This window comes from Rhyacophila brunnea, unplaced genomic scaffold (assembly GCF_057557595.1).
Source record: "Rhyacophila brunnea isolate RB1 unplaced genomic scaffold, BYU_Rbru_1.0 scaffold_12, whole genome shotgun sequence".
Lineage (NCBI taxonomy): Eukaryota > Metazoa > Arthropoda > Insecta > Trichoptera > Rhyacophilidae > Rhyacophila > Rhyacophila brunnea.
In genome coordinates this window covers 23381729-23404710 of record NW_028232774.1, presented here as the reverse complement: position 1 = coordinate 23404710, position 22982 = coordinate 23381729, and the positions used below count along the sequence as shown (strand labels likewise).

The 22982-nt window shown below is 35.0% G+C and overlaps 1 protein-coding gene across 1 annotated transcript; it reads left to right on the top strand.

Moving 5' to 3' along the window:
- Positions 1 to 421: 421 nt before the first annotated feature.
- LOC147077941 (proton-coupled zinc antiporter SLC30A2-like) lies at positions 422 to 20725 on the top strand. The gene is made up of 9 exons (XM_085961005.1): positions 422 to 985; positions 1996 to 2136; positions 6383 to 6545; positions 8931 to 9084; positions 11701 to 12095; positions 13507 to 13673; positions 15332 to 15456; positions 18783 to 18898; positions 19282 to 20725. The coding sequence occupies exons 1-9, from the start codon at positions 833 to 835 to the stop codon at positions 19431 to 19433; spliced, it is 1566 nt and encodes a 521-aa protein (XP_085817131.1). The 5' UTR covers positions 422 to 832; the 3' UTR covers positions 19434 to 20725.
- Positions 20726 to 22982: the final 2257 nt, after the last annotated feature.

Genomic DNA, 22982 nt, shown 5'->3' with positions numbered 1-22982 from the left:
AGTATTTGTACTATAATTTTGGTCCGTGTACTATGTACGATATAAAACAGGTATAGTACGCCCAAAATATTATAATTTTGAATATCGGAAAAAATATGTAAAAAGTACTAAAATATCGATATTATAAGAAGATTTCGAGAACTTGGAAAAAATATTCGAAAAACTTAAAAAAATCCCTTAACTTTGGTTTAGAATGAAATTTTTTGAATTCTTCGGTAATCATTTTTGGTGGCAAGAGGTACCTAAATAAAAAGGGGTCTTGGAGTTTCTCAAATTCTCCGTTATTTTTTCTGAGAAACATAAAACCTATATTATATTTTCAATAGATGACAACGCGTACTATATTTTTTCCCCAAATACTATAATTTTGGAGGCTCTGTACTATAATTCCACTTTGAAAAGATGGCAACACTGTCTGGTTTGGATGGTCGTCTATGGTTCGTCTAGTTCTAAGTTCTAGTACCAATACCAATGTAGAAAAATTATCTATGACAGTTTTCCAGACAGTTTCACAGTTTACGAAAACATAGTACGTACTCGTGCGGAAAATGGATTATTTTCGCATTAATACATTTTCACTTATTATTCTCGTCTCAGCATCTAACCAGTCGACAACAGTACATTAAAAGTGTCATTGAAAATAACTTCTGTGTCGTTTTAATTTACGAATGGTTGTACAATATTCAAATCACATCCGATACTCGATTGTGTACCTAGCTGTGCGCGATTAGTGTTTACAAGAAAGATAAAAAGCGGAAATTAGATAAGTCGCACGGTTTCGACAGATATGTGTATTTAGTGAAGCGTGGTTGTCGCAGCTGAGTAAATTAAAATGAACGAGGATATCAATTGGGATGAAATCCGATCGGACGACGCTTTGTTGAGGCCGTCGGCTCTTTTCGATCAAAACGCTCAAAGAAGTAACCATTATGCATCTGCTGGATTCGACCCTTCCGAAGGGATGGACGCACCTTTATTACGCGATGTAAGATTTTCCGCTTATTAAAAATTCTATCTTATAAAATTATAATTTAAAAAATGTACGATTGGAACACTGTATTTTGACAGCTAAATCTGTCGATTTGACAGATGACATTATTAATAGTTTTTTGTTTTTATTTTCTTTTATTAAGATTTCATACATACAGCTTGTAAAAATACATTGTATGCAGATCATGTGTGAATCGAAAACGGGTTTTAGGTTTATTCTATTTTTATTTTTGTAAATAACCTACAGAATTTTCCTTATTGAACATTTTGTTATAGCTTTTATAAAATAATTTTAACGAGGACCGCGACCCGCTGTCCCTAATATTTATATTCTTATACTCGGAGACCTCTACCTGCTCTGAATGAATAAAGATTGTCTGAGCATTTAAGTATGTATATTGAAAAATGGTCATAACATACCTATTCACAGGTTTCGCAACCTTGTCAGGACCAATAATTAGCATTCAATAAATTACTGTGAATGAGAATGGGACCTACAATGTTTTTGAAACGTCCATATCACAGGACAGATTAATAAGATAGAAATGTGAAATCAGCCGCCATAGACCAAAACTTTGAAGAGAGATTTGGTTTATGACTTAATGACGGTCAGGCCCCTAAAACACAAGAAATACAAAGAATCCGGAATATCTATAAATATGTGCATTTCATGTAAGTTACAAATTTTTATGAGACAGACGTAACTATTGAAAATAATATATTCTTCAACACGTGCTCAAGTATATCCTGTATTTCTCCATACGTAAAAATGAAGCCTTGTTTCAGCGTCGCCCGGTAGGCAACCCACTTCTCATTAATTTTGTGTTCCCTGGCTCTATTCAATAAAACAACATTTTGAATTTAAATATTGGCACTGAAAATGTTTAAAAATAGACTCACAAATTCCCATTTGCCAGACGTTCAAAACCGCACCCAATTCTTTAGAGACAGACACCCTATGTCCATTGTAGGCCTTCAATTGTATTGATGTGAGATTAATTGCAGGAGGCTTACACGGAGATTCCGATGCCGGAAGGACAGAGCAACTTGGACCTATGGCACCATTGCCACTGGAGCCCCAAAGTGGTCAATAAAGCTGCCTGCCCACAGCTCCTCGCTGCCACCATAATGTGTGCTATTTTTATGGTAAGTCTTCTCATGGAAAATATCAACCATCCCAGCAAACACTCACCAAATACAACGTGGCTTTGGGTCTTATTGAAGATATCTTTGTTGATTTTGTATCAATGGTTTAATGCACTGATGTTGTATGTTTTGAGAAAATCTAATTTAAAGATTTGAATCAATTGAAATTATGTATTTGAATGATACGATATTTTTACAACATAAAGGTATGATACAGCCATCTGCTTTGTGTATAATAAGAACTCATTTTCGTTTTTATCTTAAGGCGAATTCTTCACTGAGCCTTTTTTAAAGAGGCACCTAGCGGAAAAATACGAAGCTTGCAATTTGAGACATTTTTTTGATAATTTACACTTTCAACTGTATTAATGAATACATATGTATCTGAAAACATTAAAAATAAAAATATTTTTTATTTTAAGTCAAAGACAAACTTACAATTGTAAAAAATGTAATAAAATGTGAATTTGTTCTATCGGTCCGCACCCTATTATTACATATATTTTATGGTCATATTTATTATTAAAATTTAGTTTATTAAGTTTTCTAAGCATCACCTAAGCGATTTTTGACAAATTCATAGTTTTAATATTTTTTATATCTATTTTAAAAAACATCAATTTTTATAAAAAATATAAATGTGTATAACTTGAAATCCTTTTTATTTATATTAATATAAATATTTTATTTATATTTATAAAAATAATTGATTTGATATAAATAAAAAGGATTTCAAGTTATACACATTTATATTTTTTATAAAAATCGATGTTTTTTAAAATAGATATTAAAAATATTAAAACTATGAATTAGTCAAAAATCGCTTAGGTGATGCTTAGAAAACTTAATGAACTAAATTTTAATAATAAATATGACCATAAAATATATGTAATAATAGGGTGCGGACCGATAGAACAAATTCACATTTTATTACATTTTTTACAATTGTAAGTTTGTCTTTGACTTAAAATAAAAAATATTTTTATTTTTAATGTTTTCAGATACATATTTATTCATTAATACAGTTGAAATTGTAAATTATCAAAAAAATGTCTCAAATTGCAAGCTTCGTATTTTTCCGCTAGGTGCCTCTTTAAAAAAGGCTCAGTGAAGAATTCGCCTTAATAATCGATCTCCCCAATGGACTTTTTTGTTTTAAAGATATTGGGATATATATTATCATTTATCAAAATAGGAAAACCCCAGAAATCAATGTCCATTCTTGAACCCTCACACCAGAATTTTTTAAATCTTATCTAAAGCAAATATAGATAAGACGTTGTCGTGGCTATAAATAAACAATATATTTAAATTGTAAAGTATTTCAAACATTACACCCACGTTAACTTAGTAATTGAAGGAAATGACATACTTAATAAATTATTTAAATTTAGGAAAAAATTTAAAAAATAACAATCAACAATTGAATGTGAACTTGTCTACATATAAAAATATGACCGAAACAATGAGTTTGAAATTTTTCTAACTAGTATGAATCAGATATAATGAATATTGAAGCAAGACGTCGGTTCTGCCTGTCTCCATGTAAATTCTTATAGCTTACCTATATATTCTGAAATTGATGAACCAATATCACAGTGGCGAAGGGTGGAGATAGGGTGTTAAGATCCGCCATAAATAGTGCACACTAAACTTTGTCAGTCAATACGTATTTGTTTTCATTGAACTAAGACTACAATTTACAGATGGTGTTCAAAACAAATAAGTATGAATGATAAAGTGTGCACAATTTTGTCATTTCGCCCAAAATATACCAAAACTATTACGGTTTGGTTTAGGCAGGGTTTAATTGATTTTTAAAAACTAACCAACACCATCAGTAAATTGTAGTTTAGGTCTTAGTGCAATAAAAACAAATAGGTACGTATGACTATCAAAGTTTAATGTGCACTATTTATGGTGAATCTTAACAGCCTACCTCCACCCTTCGCCATTGCAATATCATAATTAATCCCCAAAAATTCTAAGCATTTAAAATTCTATTCAAACGGCACAGTTTTTATATCTGCTAAATAGTTTGACTGTTGAGTTTTCTCTTGCCTTGTAATTTTTCCGTGGTGCCCGTATAACTTTCCAAAATAAAAACTGATAACATTGGCATGTTCAATGAAATAATTTGTGTGCAATCTATTCGAATTCATTTTAGCACGTGTTATCTAAAATACTAGCATCATTCATTAGTACACTGTATAGCCCAACAGCAGTTAGGTAGCATTTATTTATGGGATATAATCACAGGATGTAGTTACAAATTTTTCGATAACTGAACTGAACTCTGAAAATTATTGTGCCGTAACAATAATTTATTTGTTATTATAAAACTTTGAAATTTATTTTGTTGATTTTTAACATAGTGGACATAAATATTGTTACTGATGTAATGCAAGGTCATATCTGAAAATTATTTATACTGTAATCATTTTAATCATATCTAGAATTGGTCTTGGTCGGTAGAGTGTCCATATTTGTGTAAATATGAAGCCGTAGGTTTGAAACTGCAGCTGCTTAATAAAATGCACGTTGCTTTTTTCAATGTGTATTTGATACAATGCATGGAAAGAACCCAATAGGTTGGGCAATTGGCTAATAACTATTCTTTATAAAAAGGTTTGTTATTACAACCTCAACTATGCGGAGTCCCATGTACTCCGCTTAGGAACAAACGCAGTAATTTATTTAACACTCCGAAAAATGTAGCTACAAAATTATATTAAAACAATGCTGATATGCTAAAGCAGTATTTCCCCTTTAAATTTGGTCACAGAACTCTTTTATATTTTATATAACATAACAAAACCACTTAAATATTTTTCACATAGCGCGTACATAGAAGGTATGTTAGCCATTTGAGCAATTCGTTTGATTCTTATCCATTGAACAAATATAATGTATAATTACTGCAACAATCAAAATGTACAAAAAATAAAAGTGTTTCGTATGTTGCAAAAATGACAAATCGGCGAAACGTGACATTGACTTAAGTTGAGCAATAATATATCCCAAATAGAAAACCATGGTACCATCCTAAATATCTACTACAGAATGCCATCAGCCACAAGTCAATGCTTATCATTATTATTAGATTTATTTCATAATTATATTAAACTCTACCACCATGTTAATAGGACACCAAGCTAGTTGCAAGATCTAACCTGGCCATTGCCAGCAGGCTCTGCTAGTATAATAATTGTTAATAAAAAGCATTGTTATAGTACCTATAGCTTTTCACCTCGCAAAATTGAACATCACTGTTTCATTCCTTCCATGGTTGTGCAAGATAACATTTTACGGAGGTAAAATAATAAGATAACTGTCTTATTGTTTTTACGTCCGTAAAGCTGTATGTCGCACAATCGGTAGATGGAAAGAAACAATATTTGGTTCTGCAAGGTGACATACTACTCTGTGGGTACAATCATCATCATCAACTAGGATCAATCCACTGCTGGATGAAGGGTTCCGCAACCTGATTCTACTACTAGCAGTTAAACGAATTTGTGATACTATACCTATTTATATCATCCTTATCAACATCGACCTGAACCAATCCACTGCTGGATAAAGGCCTCTCTAGCCTGATTCTACTCCTTTCTGTCTTTTGAATTGCTGTATTTATCAAAATCGGTGAAATTATATTTATCTACATATTCATATCGTTATCATCATCATCATCAACTAGGATCAATCCACTGCTGGATAAAGGGTTCCCTAGCCTGATTATATTCCTTTCTGTCATTTGAATTGCTGTATTTATCAAAATCGGTGATATTATATTTATCTACATATTAATATCGTCATCATCACCATCGACCTGATCCAATCCACTGCTGGATAAAGGCCTCCCTACCCATATTCTACTCCTTTCTGTATTTATCAAAATTGGTGATATTATATTTATCTACATACTCATATCGTTATCATCATCATCATCAACGAGGATCAATCCACTGCTGGATGAAGGATTCCGCAACCTCATTCTACTACTATCAGCGAAATGTCAAACTGTCTGACGTGAATAAAAAACCCATCCCGAAGAGAAAACTATGGCGCCATCTATGCATACTTCACAATTATATTAAAATCCAACACCGCCAAGCCGTCTGCAAGACCTAGCGAGACAGACTGGCGAGAGCCAGCTGGCTCAGCTAGTAATAATATAATATCACAAAATGGCATTAAATAATTACTCCAAATTGAGGCTGCTAACTTTACAAAAAAATTTCAGGTCGGTGAACTCGTAGGAGGCTATTTGGCTGGCAGTCTGGCTATCATGTGTGATGCGGCGCATCTCCTGAGCGACTGTGCTGGATTCCTGCTCGCCCTGAGCGCCCTCTTCCTCTCCAAGAGGGCCTCCGGACCACGCATGTCCTATGGGTACCGGCGGGCTGGTTAGTCTTTATGTTTTGTCATTATTAAATTGGTACCGACTGATACATTGTAACTCTATGTACGTTTTGAGATACACGGCTTGTCTTTTCTTTAAGCCAAACAGATGTGGCGGCCTGGATTGCCACAAAATACTATCCGTAGGGTGTATGCATCTGAGTATAATACTGTGCTTTTGTGGTAGCCTACAGTGCATATAGGCCAACCCAACAGTCAAGATGATGTGTCATTGAAACTGGTTCTCTCTTGTTATACAAATGCTTCAAATCATTTCTTGAAAACCGTAACTTTCATCGCTAGGCCACTGAATACAATACATTAGGTGTGTTCGGTAGAACGAGTGACTGTGATTCTTGGAGATGTCGTCTAGTCTGCATATGTTTCACCACCTAAGGAGCGCACATGGACAAAGAAGAAGATGATGGTATTAACATGTATCCATGCGAAAGGAAAGGGGGAATGTCTTAAAACTTCAAAAATGGGTTGAATATGCCAAATGAACCATAATACCTAATATGAGAAAAACGATAAGTCAAATTAAAGCCTCTGAATTACACACAGAAACATTGGAGTTCCTATACTAAGCATACAGGTGACATAGATTAAGTTAAATAAACAGATATAGTCGTACATTGAAACACGAAATAACACACTGCTGCGTCAGTTTTTCGTATAATACTATGCTACAATGGATTTGCTCAGTTCATAATATTAACTTATATTACTTACTTACACATCGAACCGGTTCCGTGATAAATGTTACATCATTCAAAGGGAATCAATATTCAATTAAATATAGAATAAATCTGTGTGCAAAAGGAACAGAGTGATAAGCCTTAAAACTTGAAAAATGAATCACTAAATTACACACAGAAACATTGGAGTTTCCATACAAATTGGCCCAAAAATAAATCTACTTTTAACTCCCCTGAAGGATAGCGATTTTAGACTTTATCGGCTTTTTCCTTTTGCACACAACTATGTTCGATTGCATGAATTCCGCATAACCAACATTATTAATTGACACATACTTTTTAACAGCCCAGCAATACAATTATTATACAATTTATTACTTAGTGATAAGCGTGAAATTAATACGTACAGCCGACTTATATGATTATGGCGCTTATCATTTATATGTACACCTTGCAGAAACAACATAATACTATGACATCATAGTGCAAACGTGTATCTAATAAATTTGTAAACAAACAACTTATGATGTGTCACCTTGTTCATAAATCACAAACTAATCATACAAGGAAAGATCGAAAGCTGGCGTTGACTCAAAAATCGATGTCAACAGCTCCATATTAACAATTGGCTCCATTGTTTAGCTGCAGCGAATAATATTTAGAACCGAGCACGATGGCCGCACGGCTTAAGCGTCGGCCTATAGCGTTGTGGGTCCCAGGTTGGAATCTTGGGTCGCAAATACACATATTGTTTTTCAATTTGTGTTTGAGTCAGGGTATGGACCTAATAGGTTAAGCAAGTGGCTGACATCCGTTTCTCGTAAAAACAAAATCAGTTAATACAAACCTCCACTCTGTGGAGGTCCATATGATCTTATTAGGTCGAAAAAAAATGAAGATTATTATAGGGTGTATTATAGTATTTGTATTATAGGACAGCTGTCGTAATGGACAATTTAAAATTTAACTTCTAAATGAAGTAATAATTTTATTGGTTTCGCATTACAATCTATATTTTCACTACAGGGCGGCCCGCAGCGCACAATTTGCTATTTCGTACATTTTTTAAAATTTAGATTTTTGTTAATGCAAAAACGGTGCACTTCCATGCAGTCGCTCCTCTCTTCTCCGCTCCCTCATCACCTTCTCAAATACGTAAAAAGGTGGTGTGGTATTCAACTATCTCTTGACAAGTTTATAAAGAAAACACCTGATTGCTAATACGCCTCATTAACTTCATTATACCCTTTGATAGATAAATATTCCAAAGTACACTTTTTGATGTTTTTTTTATATACCTCTACTTTCGAATATTCAACGTTCGAACACATTTTCAGGAACCAATTACATGCGAAAGTCGAGGGCCGCTTGTAGTTTTAACTGTGTTTCGGAATAACTTTTGCTGATAGTACCTACTTTTGGGAAGCTGAAAATTAATTTTAATTATTTCTTGGTCTTCCTGGCGCTACAATCCTATTCCTCCACCAGCACATGCCTCCATCCAGGCCAGTTGAGAACGCCCAAAGTCTTTAAATCTGTCAATCAGGTCATCGCTTGCCTTCCGGCTTCGGGAATGTCAGTATCTTTGTCATGCGTGACTCGTCCATCCTATGTACTTATAGTATGGACAGTCAAAATTGCCTAAATTAATAATTTAGTTTACTAATGTGTGTTTTATTTTTCGTGTTACAGAGGTATTGGGAGCTTTGATGTCCATCATGCTCATCTGGCTGGTGACAGGGATATTTGTGTATCTGGCTATTTTGCGGTTGTGGGAAGGGAACTATGACATTCAAGTGGATGCCATGATGATCGTGTCTGGCGTTGGAATGTGCGTCAATGTGCTGTAAGTATTCTTCGGCCATTGAAGCCATATTGACACACAAAGGTTTGCTGCAAATGAATCACGTGAAAATACATTCCTCTTCATTCTTTTACCATGTCTTCTTTATATGTGAGATTGTGGAGGTGCCGATCCCATATTTATTAGATAAAAACGTTCTGAATCACCTATTTTCAAGGCATTGATTATATCCATCTTGTCTTTTAATGATAACATAACACTGTTATGTTTGTCTATTGAAATTATTGGTTTTGTACAATCCGGATAATCGAGGTTTTACTCTATTCGTTTGATAGTTTTGTCGAAAATATCAACGATGAGGTAAATTTTCAATTAAACGTGAGGTAACTTGAATTATATTGTTATAGTTGATAAACTTACTGTGTACTTGAACAAATTATGTCAAAAATTTACATGACAATCAAGCGCAAACATGAGCTTCCTGTATGGGCATAATGTGAAGACATGTGACATTAATTCTGTTTTAATTATTGGTTTTCTTTTAGAATAAATTTTAATAATAATCTTAAGGGGGGACATGCTCAGCGTAGGTAAAAATGGAGCTTTTATTGCATTTTCAAAGCATGATCCTGGACATTCCTTAAACGTTGTAGATAATCTATTTATATAACTTTTAAGCCATATTATCCTTTATATTTATTTTAAACATTTTATGACTGCATAAAGTATTTTTATTACATAAAATAGTATTCTTTTAAACCTCTCGCTCTAATGTTTTAGAATATAGTCATATTTCAGTACATGCATGTGCAGTGGTAAGATTTTTTACGTTTATTAATTTTTAAACGTATTTATAAAACCATCAGTATAATTTATGTCGACATTATTATAGTGAAATATTTACGATAAAAAATTATATTGATAATCTCTGTGATCCCAAATTTGACAAGAATTAGGCATTTTATTATTCAAAAAATGGGGAAGATTAACACATTTGAAGATAATTCTAAAGATACTAATTATTAGCTATGTCTTTGACCATTCAAGTGTGACAAACATCCTACGAATAATGTTTGCTTTATAAAATTATTGACCTAAGAATAAGGTAGTGTTTTTTTGAAATACGCCATTTCTTTTGGCATTTCCCAGTGGTTAAGCTACAACGTACGGCCGTAGCCATAAATTGACAAACTATAATTGAAGTAGGGAGTAAAATGATGTTAACGCGCGTATTTGAACATGTACGAGGGTGGGTCAATAATTCCTTAGAAAAAAGCATTAAAACAGTTTTTATTTTTGTATTTTTTTTTTATTTCTCAACATAATCTCCTTGGAGCTCAATACACTTGGTTAGACGTTTCTCAATTTTTTTTAAACCGTCAGAAAAATAAGTTTTCGGAAGGTCCTCAAAATAAGCATTTGTCCGATCGATGACTTCTTCATTTGAAAAAAAACGTTGTCCACTTAGCCATTTTTTTAAGTTTGGGAAAAGGAAAAAGTCACTGGGGGCTAAATCTGGCGAATACGGTGGGTGGTCGACCAATTCGAACTTCAATTCTTCAATTTTAGCCATTGATCGTAAACATGTGTGAACACGGGCATTGTCCTGATGAAAGAGGATTTTTTTCCTGTTTAAATGAGGCCGTTTTTCTTCAATTTCGTTTTTTAGCTGGTCCAATAAAGATGCATAATAATCCCCTGTTGTTGTTTTTCCTTTTTCCAAATAGTCAACGAAAATAATTTCACGTGCATCCCAAAATACAGTAGCCATAACCTTACCAGCTGATTTTACGGTTTTCGCCTTCTTTGGACATGGTTTGTCTTCGCAATCCACTGCTTTGACTGTTCTTTCGTCTCGGGAGTATAGTGGTGTATCCATGTTTCATCTACAGTCACAAAGCGACGAAAAAATTCATCCGGATTGCGTTGCATGAGCGACAACAGGGCTTTAGAGGCCACCACCCTATTGCGTTTATTGTCGACTGTGAGCAAACGCGGCACCCATCTTGCAGAAATTTTTTTCATGCCCAATTTGTCATGTAAAATAGAAATGACGCTACCTTTTGAGATCCCTGTAACCTCAATTATCTCACTCAACTTTAATCTTCGGTCACTTAACACCATATCGTGGATTTTATTGATCATTTCTGGTGTAGTCACCTCTACAGGACGTCCTGAGCGTGGTTCATCCTTTGTTGATGTACGACCACGTTTAAATTCATTTAACCAGTTATAAATAGTTGCAAGTGAAGGAGCAGATATGCCGTGAACTAAATCCAACTCATTTTTTATTTCCTTTGCTGTTAACCCTTTTATATTAAAATGTTTAATAACAGCTCTAAACTCAATTTTCTCCATTTTCCATTTTTCCATTTTCCACAAGCAATTTTTTTTTTAAATGTACGAGAAACACACAACAACCTGACCAATCTGATTGAAACTTCGCAGCATACTGAATCGGTAGTGCCGCTGCATGAAAACAAACCGCTTACAGTACTAGTCGCGCCACCTGTCGGCTTTTCTAAGGACTTATTGACCCACCCTCGTACCTAACCGAATATTTTTTTTTTTAAACGGTACATGTTCAAATACGCGCGTTAACATCATTTCACTCCCATGTATTTCGTTTGAATGCTGATTTATACATATTATTTCTAGAATGGCCCTAGTCCTCCACGGCGCGTGCCACGACATAGCGCATGCGCATGGTCACAGCCACGGGCATTCCCACGACGCCACCCCCAACGGTCACATCCATTACAGTGATGGGGCCTCCACGCCCTCCCAGATCCCCGCATCTATAGCAAAGAAGATCGGCGGCTACAGATCGGACGCGAAGAATGGCTACAGAAATCTGACCATGGATCCGCTGCTCAATGAAGGCGTCATGAATACTGACAGGATTGTGAACGGGGCTCCCGGCAGTTTGGTAGGCGGGACCAGGAATAAGGCAGTCCATTCTTCCAAGACTAATCTGTTTAGGAATGGAGAGTATTCGTCGGTCAAGGACAGTAATCATGACGGAGGGAGTTCTACTGGATTGAATCAAACAGGTTTGATCTTTTATGGGTTTCTAACAATATTGTGTATATCCTGTGTTTTATTAGGTAGTCACTTTTCCACTGTAAAGACGACTTTGATGGAATTGTTTGGGATTTTCAGCAGACCACTAACAAATTAATGTTTTATTTATTCACGCATCCTGAGAACTCAAAATGAGCTTCATCCAATATAATCAAACCATTCGGAACATTTCTTTCATTTGTGATCTTAAGATGCGCCCAGAATGGCCGCCTTGTAAGTTGTAGATCCGTGTTTTAATCCCGGGTCTGGATAAATTCACATGTTGTTTGTTCAGAAAAAAATATGTTACGAAACTTTTGTGAGGCGACCAAAATCTACATCAGGTTGTCAAGACAATTGAAAAAATAAATGATCTCAATAAGTCAATGAGAATGGATATGCCGGGCTATTAATTAAATCTGCATTATTTAATTCTTGCACAACTAAAATGGTGGCTGAGAAATACAGTAAAATCCCATTGTCTAGGGATGGAATTTATAGTGACCGATGCACGGTAATATGTTGACTATTAATTTATAATTATCTATTTCTTTTATTCAAACGAATAATTCACAAGATTTAAGAATATATCATTCTGATTATTGAACATTATATAATTTAGAAAAACACTTTCTGAGAGAGTATATCGTCGGTCCCTATTAAAAAAGTCGGATCTGAAATTTTGTCATTTTCGGATTATTACGTAAAAGTTATTTAAACACTTTAAACATTTATACCACAATCACAGTTTTTTTGGTTTGTTTGAAAAATTTCGAGATACTCAAGTTAAAAATGACGGATCTACCGAGAGTATCCGAATAACAATGTCGGTTCATACCAACCAACATTGTTGGCTGGGCGTGGGTGAGCAAGATGCGTCGGACCTGACAGTTGCTGCTATGTTCACCGGACAGACGGATGTTTTTATAAACGTTTAGAAAAGTTTCTATAATCAGAATGATATATTCTTAAATCTTGTGAATTATTTGTTTGAATAAAAGAAATAGTTAATTATAAATTATTAGCAAGTGCAAGTAGTTACTTCTAAAAAATATTGGAGAAATTCCACGACGTCGGTTAGTAATCAAAAGTAATAGTAAATAGTTACCTACTTTGATTTAAGAAACAAAAATCGATTGCCAAAGTAGCTTGATTTCGAAGAGCGCTTATGAGTAGGTATTAAAATGACCAATAGTTAAAGTTTGTCGCTATTAGTATGTCACACAGTAGCATATTGGATAAATGCGACGATTGGGGCGTTTACCCGTGGAGATGCAGGGTTCGATTCCCGGCCGGGTGGCTTACTTTTTTCAAAAAAGAATTTTTCTATTGGTGATAATATACTCTCTCAGAAAGTGTTTTTCTAAATCATATAATGTTCATTAATTTATGCGTTTGCAGGTTTTGAGGATGTCGAGTTATTACATCCAGGGTCAGGAAGGAGACATTCATCGGGAGAAGTGTCCGCGGAGCAGAGCATCAACGTGCGAGCGGCCGCCATCCATGTCCTCGGTGATCTCATTCAGAGCGCTGGAGTGTTCCTCGCTTCCGTCATCATCAAGATTTATGTAAGACTTCCCATTTTTTATTACATCAAATGAATTCATCCTTTTGAATAATGTCAGTTCTGATTCACGAATAAACAGACGGCTAATAAATTAATGTGTTTATAAAAGCAAACAGTCTGTGGTGTTATTAATCTATTCAAGGGATACAGCATTTTCTTGGTCATTATTTATGTTAATTGCTGTCATATAATATGTTTACTACGAATGACATGTATTTCACTCGTATGCTTTATTAAGTCTTCATACACGACACAACAGAATCGTTACCCAGATGATTTGGCTGTCTGACAGCCTTCTGCATGGCTTGGCTCCACCTCTCAAACATTCAGCCGCACGCAGGGCCTTTGTCAGTGTGAAACCTGTGTCATTTTTGATTTGGTCTGTCCATCTGGAGAAAGCTCTTCCTCACTCTTTTCGACCATGAGTACCAAAATTTGACATTGAGTTTATATAACATTCTAATAATTATTGCCATTGTTCAATTATTCAATTCAAATTTATTTTACATATAATGAACATATCGTCACTGTTCTGGCAGAAGACACTAATTCGAAAAAAATACATATTGAGTTAGTTATACCAAAATGTTCCTTATAACAAACTTTACCGTCTGGAAACCTTCTTAATAAATAAACAGTCTTTATTTTAAAGTCATCCTTTTTACGATTACTTAATAAACTCACATGATAGACTATTTCAAACATTTTAACAACTTCAAAGTCAAATACTCAAAACTAGTATTCTCCAGTTAGTGTGTTCTGCCAGAACAGAGACGATATGGAAGCACACAAAGTAAACAAGTAGACCCTCTCTTCAAAACCTATAAAACAACGTCCGCTTAAACTCACTCTAACGTAAGTGGAATATATCAATATCCAAAGCAATTTGATTGAACACAGTTACAGCACTTCCAATTGACATAACTAATGGCAGGTTAATTCTGCACATTGTGAAAACAAACAACAGATTGTCACGATTTCTAAGATAATTATTAGGGACACACGTGTTAATAATACCAAGAATGACAGAGTTTCCATTTAGATCACGTATAAGTTGGAAAAAATATGTGGATATACATAGATTTTTCCTTAACTTTAAACTACTGTGTGTAAGCATACCTAAGAGAAAGACAGTTGGATAATATAATATAACCTAAAGTAATGGAGTCTCAAAAATTTCTTCCGAACCCTCTCCACCATAAGGCCATAATGCTGTCAAATAAAGAGTAGCAATGGAGTTATGTAATGTAAAAAAGAGATAGCTGATACAATTATAGAGAAGGTGGCATTTTTTATGTGATTATCTATGTGAGCGGTCACAATATGTCATAAAATATTTTTAATATGTGGCAAACATGAAGTGATAGATATATTTTATGTGTTGTGGCAGAGTCCGAGAGTTAGAACCGTATCACGATTCAAGTCTTGCTTCTGACGAAATCGACATGTTACTTTGTCAATGTTTGTTCCAAAACATGGACCCAATGTGTTGATCAATCTCTCTAAAAATAGTCTATTAAGATAATTTCCATTCCCTACTTAAAAAAAAATTATCACCTAATGTAATAATTGCTTAATTTCTTATAACATTGACAATTATGATGATCAGTATGCATTATTGTTACATAACCTAACAAAAATGTTAATATAACATTCCAGCCCGAAGCCAAGATAGTGGATCCTTTGTGTACATTCATATTCTCCATAATCGTAATGTGCACAACCATCAAGATTGTAAGAGAGGCCACCAATGTTCTCATGGAAGGAGTGCCTCATCAAGTCAGGTAAGATATTGATTTCATACTTTTTTCTCATTATGTCCTTTACTGGTATAGTTTAATTTCCTTCTTGCCTTGAATACAAATGAAAACATAGAATATTTAACTGAGCAGGAATTAAAAGTAGCGGCTTCTTTAAGTTTCTTATTTGATCATTTTCATTGCCCAATTGAAGCAGTCATGGGAGGTATCCAAGAATCCCTGTTGTCCCTTAGTCTACTTACTTCTCCATAGGTCACTAGAATTTTTTCACCCTGTGGGTGGTATTTAATCCTTTCTATGCCGCAATTAGTTAATTGATAGTAATTAACATAAGAATTGGTGTAATTAGGGCGTCCAAAGACGCTTTGGGCACTTAACCGGTTAACAAGCTTCGTAGATACTGCGTTCTGATTCGTTTTAAGAAGGCAGTCCAGTTTGAGACTATTGGCACACATTACCTGAGGCAGGTCAAACACCGTATGAAGATCTGTCTTTAAGCTTATCTGATGAATTATCAATACACCAGTATCTATATATATATATAAAACAAAGTCGGGTTAGTTACACCATTTATAACTCAAGAACGGCTGGACCGATTTTTATGATCTTTGATTTGTTGAATTTGTCTCCGCCCCGAATAGCAGAATAACTATTAAAACATCGGATAAATCACGAAAAAAATGAATTATGAAGAAAATTCATTTTCTCATACATTTTGTATGGAACAGCTTTTGACTGAAATCGATGAATTTGAACGATGAACCTCGCGCATTCGAAAAATAAAAAAATCACAAAAAATTAAATCCGTATACAACGCCATCTCTGATACATGACAGAAACAATAAACAAGAAACAAACAAACAAAAGAAAGAATGATAGTCGAAATGTCTAACTGTCTAACTGTCAATGGTGTAGTGTGCCCAACATTTCGTGCTTCATGTCAACAGCTCAATTTGCTTGAAAACGATACTCATTGGGATATGAAAATCGCTGAAGCAATTGTTTCTGCATCTCCAAGTCAGATACGCACATTATTTGCTATCATTATTTCGACATGCTTCCTATCGAATCCACCTGAACTGTGGAATAAGTACAAGGATGACATGTCAGAAGACATTTTACATCGAATTCGTGTCAGTTCTGGGAATCCCGATCTCGAGGTGAATGAGGAGATACATAACCAGGCTTTGATTTTGATCGAATACATGTGTTACCTCATGTGCGGCAGTTTGTTAGTCAAGTTAGGAATACCAACGCCACATCGTGGAATGAACGACGCTTTCAATCGAGAATTATAACGTGAACGTGAATATGATCGAGATGCATTGAACCAATCAGTTCGAACGAATGTACCACTGTTGAACCCCCAACAGAAAGAAGTGTACGATACGTTAATGAAGGCAATTGATGATGGAAATGGTGGCTTATTTTTCCTCGACGCGCCCGGTGGAACTGGGAAGACATTCCTCATGTCATTGATTTTGGCTACTGTTCGTGCGAGATCCGAAAATGCTGTAGCAGTTGCTTTTTCTGGGATAGCAACCACGTTGCTAGAAGGACGCCGAACGTCTCATTCAAGGTTGAAATTGGCCTTAAACCTTCAAACGACTGAAAAATCGACATGCAACATTGCGAAACACTCAGCAATGGCCAAAGTTTTGGTAGCAAGTAAAATCATCACCTGGGATGAATGCACAATGGCGCACAAACGCGCATTGAAAGCACTCAATCGAACTATGAAAGATCTGCGCATTGACTCAAGAAGTTTTGGAGGTGCAATGATTCTACTATCTGGCGATTTCCACCAAACACTACCGGTCATTCCAAGATCAACCGCTGCCGATGAAATAAATGCTTGCCTGAAATCATCGACTCTGTGGTGCTATGTGAAGAAAATTCAGCTGACGACAAACATGTGAGTTGCATTGCTAAACGATCCATCTGCCGAAGATTTCTCCAAGCAATTGCTGACTATCGGTAACGGCCGTATTCCTATCAATGAATTGAATGGATTGATTTTGTTTCCACTGAATTTTTGAAATTTCGTCTCAACTAAGGACGAACTCATCAACAAAGTGTTCCCGAACATCATTGCTAACCACAAAAATCACAATTGATTGAGTGAACGAGCATTCTTGCGGCAAAGAACAAAGATGTAGATCACTTAAACTTCACAATTCAAAGTCAAATCGTTGGTCCACTGCATTCCTTCAAATCTATCGACTGTGTAACAAACGAAGACGAAGCAGCAAACTATCCAACTGAATTTTTAAACTCATTGGATCTGCCTGGCTTGCCACCGCACAATTTACAACTGAAGGTTGGCTCGGTAGTCATCATGTTTTGAAATCTGAACCAACCAAAACTATGTAACGGAACGCGTTTGGTGGTGAGAAAACTCATGGGCAATGTGATTCAAGCGACGATAATCAAAGGAATGTTCAAAGGTGAGGAAGTTCTCATTCCGAGAATTTCGATGATCCCAACCGATATGCCATTCGAGTTTAAACGAATTCAATTTTCAATTCGTCTTGCATTCGGCATGACGATCAACAAATTACAAGGCCAATCCTTGAGTGTTAGTGGCCTGAATCTATAAAATGAATGTTTCTCTCACGGTCAATTGTACGCAGCATGTTCATGTGTCGGCAAACCATCTGCTTTGTACGTTTTCGCACCTGATAACAAAACGAAAAATGTCGTATATCAAAAGGTGCTTCAATGAAGGGAATCGACCCGAGTGCAACCCATCCAGCAAATAGTTTAACAAAAGTAGTCCAACATTGCTACGCAAATCATTTAGATTCGCTTCAATAAAGCAAATGCCTTGCTGCCACGTGAATTACATTTTTTTTTCTTTTGACCATGTCCGATCCTAATAGGATCATATGCGCCTCTAAAGAGTGGAGGTTTGTATTAACAGATTTTATTTTTACGAGAAATGGATGTCAGCCACTTGCTCAACCTATTAGGACCATACTCTGACTCATGCACAAATTGAAAAACAATATGTGAACTTGACAGACCCAGGATTCGAACCTGGGACCCTCGACACTATAGACCGGCGCTTAATCCACGCGGTCATCGTGGGTGTACAGTGTGTACAGTTCAATGTAAATAAAATACTTATCATTTTGATTTGATTTTTGCACATTTATTGAACTTATTCATTTTGAGTATTCATTTTAACTTAATAAAAAACTAAATTTAATTCAGCTAATAAGTTAACACAAGATTATTGATTCTGAGGCGGTACGAAGTTCGCCGGGTCAGCTAGTATTATATATATTCCAAATATCATTATGTATTCAATTTTGTCAATGAATTTCTAAATGAAAATGTTCTTCCAGATACGAAAGTGTGTTGGCAGCACTGCGTGGATTGGCGGGAGTACGCGCAGTTCACAGTCTTCACATTTGGTCAATTACCAACCAGCACAATGTTCTCACAGCACATTTAGCAATAGGTGAGTCTTTTGACACAGGGTCAACATCTGTGGTAATTTTTCGTCAATTATGTCAAAAAGTCAGTGTGTCAGTATGATCCCGGTACCTTTTGAATTTTAATACTTAATAGATTATTATTAAGGTGATTATGTATATTTCGTTTGGCATGCGTCATTTGCACCCGCGACCCGCAATCCGCGCATCGCCTAGCCACGATCTTTTTAGACCGTGCCTCAACTGATGTACAGCCTTAAGCGCCCACAATGGAATAGTGGATAGAATGTAATATATTCAGTCTCGATTTAACCTTTTTGTTTATACTTACAACAAAATCTCGAACGCCATTCCAGGAAGAGTTATCTGACTATGAATAATATTAATATTGATTATGTTTCAATTCTAGACCAGTACACAGACTCCGATAATACACTGAGACAAGCCCTGCAGATAATCCGGAGCAAGTTCCGGATAGACCAGGCCACTGTGCAGGTGGAGAGGTACAACGAAGAGACCATGGCCACCTGCTTGCAGTGCACCGCCAACTCCGATACCTGATCCTTGTTTACCATCGGCTAAGCCCGATAGACAATCAATATTGACTGCATAACATTACTAAGTGAAGAGGTGTGAGTTTCGTCAATTGTCGAGTTATTATATCGTCATTGAATTGTTCAGATATACATCTGGTGTTGGTGAGAATTCATTGAATCGATTCCTTCTTTGTTTTTCTCCCATATCCATACTGTGCTGAGAAAATGGACTAAGGTATTGTCTTGAGGAGTATTTAAATTCATAGGGATTTGAACCACAGCCTAGATTCTTCATCCAAAAGAATATATCGTCTCTGTTCTGGCAGAACACACTAACTGGAGAATACTAGTAATTTGACTTTGAAGTTGTTATAATGTTTGAAATTGTCTATCATGTGAGTTTATTAAGTAATCGTAGAAAGGATGACTTTAAAATAAAGACTGTTTATTTATTAAGAAGGTTTCCAGACGGTAAAGTTTGAAATAAGGAACATTTTGGTATAACTAACTCAATACGTAATTTTTTCGAATTAAGGTCTTCTGCCAGAACAGTGACGATATCGTCTATGTAAGTTTAATACCGCGGAAGAACCATTTGTCAAAATATTCAGGAGGGACAAAAAACTTTGCAATTTCGTCAATAAAAAAGATAAAAAATAAATTTAAATGCAGTTTATTGTGTCTTCCATTTTTATATTTTTACTATCGTATGCGTCTGTGCAAATTTTTGCCGCAACTCTCCGTTCGTCCGCTGTATTGGATCAGGGATATACGCGGTCTTGCTTGCTTCTTTAGTATAGATAATTCATAGGCGGTATTGATTTTAACCGAGTGCAAGTAGTCTATTGGCCAATTTCAAAATTTGAATGCACCAATCAATGTGGCTTGTGCCGTTTAACCGAGAGCGCCAAAAATACGTATTTTGAACATATTGGCTCATACGCGGTATTGCACTTACATAGACGATAATATAGTGGATGGAATTCACTGACCCATTATCAGTTTGATGTCTACTTATAATGTCTATATGCCCCATTGAAAGATAATTGAGCTGTGCTGAAGTAAGCCTGTTTTTAATTGACACAACTGCATTGTATTTATAACTTTTAAACCTTCAACGTAATATAATTATTAACAGTTCTGAAAAATCGTAAGCTAATATTTAGATGTAGATGTACAATTTGCTTTGTAAACTGCTTGATTTGATGATGTAAATGTAAATGAATCTCTATTAAATAGATTCCCAACTGGACTCCGCGCGAACAAGCATAACCTTGTTAAAAAGTACAACTTTTTACTGTTTTAATGATAGAGTAGAAAAAAGTTTTTTGTGCAAGTTTAGTTTGATTAAATATCGCACCATAGTTATTATTTAAAATATGTATGCACATATTTTGTTCATAATGTTTTTTTAATAAATCACCCCTCTGGACCGTAATATGTGTCAAGGGTTCTACCAATCGTGAAAGGTTGGGAGTAACTGCTTTATTTCAATAATATTGATTATTAAAAGTTACATCATGCAGTGTAACATTCTGTGGCCTATTGATAATAAATAATACGCAGGCGGCATTATATAAATATATCAAGCAACCTTGAATTGAAATCCGTGTTATTTCACATATTTTTCTATTGTTATTTACAGTTAATATTATTCACGGCTCATTTAATTATATAATTTTATTTCAAATGGACAATCTGATACTCGACATTGTATAATGACGTTATAATATATGATGACTGTGTTCTACCTCCGAAACGTTGCCGCGGTCATGATATGTAAAAGACAATTTAATGTTACAGATTAGAAAATTAAGAGACACTGGTTGTCATGCATGAAGGCACTATAAACTTTATAATCATATTATATTACATAGTTGTCTGTTTGTTTATTTTATGTTTGTGTGTGTAAAAATTGTAACCCAAAGACATTGTTTTTAGGTAATGAAATTTATGTATTTTCTAAAGGAATCCAAAGTGGCTGAAATTACTTGTCAACATAAATTGCCAACCCACATAGTGCTGTCCCATGTCAGGGCATATTTAATGTATAGGCATGTTTTTTAATATTAGATATATAATCGCTTTTTGTGTATCGTTTTTCCTTTGTTTTGTTTAAATTAATTAGGTGGATCATGCACATATTGTATGTAGAAAGGACTAATCAGCAATTTTGGCTTTTAATAATTTTTGAACTTATAATGTTATGTTATATTATTAAACAAAAGTATTATTTATATTATTGTAACACAACAAATGGGCGGTTTATAAGTGCAATATTTATGCCACATGGCCCGACGGTTCCCTCCAGCATCAAGTAGACTGTGGTCTACTATCCAATTTTAAAACTGGCGGTGACATCTACCTCACTCTCCGATTTGGTTGAGGACACTGATGCGCTACAAATTGAACAACAACACTTCGCGATTTTGACAAAACAAACGTAACGATGAATAATTAGTAGTATTCCAAACTGCCTCATTGTTAGTTTTGTTTCGCCAAAAATGAACAAAGAATTACACATTCATCATGAAAATGATAAGTTATGGTCTTATTTAGGGCACTCATTGCATTCATTGTCAAACTCTTATCTTACTGTACAAAGAGCCTGCTCTGCTATGGTAAGGGGAAACTACAGCTCAGTTTAAAGTGTGGGAATTCACATTTTCTCTTTCTGTTACTCCTGCGTTCATAGTTAATTTGAAAATGAATTTCACGAAGTCCTTCCCCTTCAAAATATAAATCACATTATATTACAACACGATGTATGTACATGATTTTTACATTTTAACCAATGATGCGGTTGACCAAATCCCATCACGCGATCGACGCGTTGGACATGCCTGTTTTAGTGGGTTAGCTCTATATACTGCTCAAATCAACCTATTACATATTATGTACTCCCTTGATCTAATGACATTCAAACCAGATTTTTTTTTAGAACATTAATATTTTTTTGTAGTTTTAGCTTACATAAATTCTTTACCACTCAAATCAAAAACATGTGTAATGCACCTAGAGTTTTCTGTTGATAATTTTATGATTTTACAAATAAAAAACTAGAGATTTAAAGACGAACTCTAAAAATTTCTTGATAGAATTTATTGAGTTACAGATAATGCAGTATGCGTGTTGTCTGCAATACTCTATCATCTATCAAACACGTGGCAGGATTTTCGACAGAAATTAAACTTTAAAAATCTTGATCTATCACCGAGCTATCCCCAGGCTCAGACTGGCAAAAATATATAATCACCGTTAGACTTCATTTCGCCATTCGACAACACTTTTTTTTTCAATATAACTGTTAAAAACTCACTATTTTAGTTGTTCATTGATCAAAAGCTCTTCTTCATTGTGCAACTCTGTCAAAACCGTAGTATTTTGGCTCGTCAAATTGATCAGCTAAATTAGGGTCACAAAATGGTGTCAGAAAACTGCTGTCATACAATTTTCTCTTGGCATACATAGAGTTGTGTGTTTTTTAGTATATATGTATACTTTATAACTTATTTGAAACTTCCTTTATGTGATCATTTCGTTTTTGTAATCGTACTGAAGACTATATATTTGT

Bases quoted from the DNA above. Each gene is read 5' to 3' on its own strand.
- LOC147077941 (XM_085961005.1), top strand. From the start codon at position 833: ATGAACGAGGATATCAATTGGGATGAAATCCGATCGGACGACGCTTTG. The intron at 2,137-6,382 runs GTAAGTCTTCTC...AAAAAATTTCAG, and splicing joins TAATGTGTGCTATTTTTATG to GTCGGTGAACTCGTAGGAGG. The intron at 6,546-8,930 runs GTTAGTCTTTAT...TTCGTGTTACAG, and splicing joins CTATGGGTACCGGCGGGCTG to AGGTATTGGGAGCTTTGATG.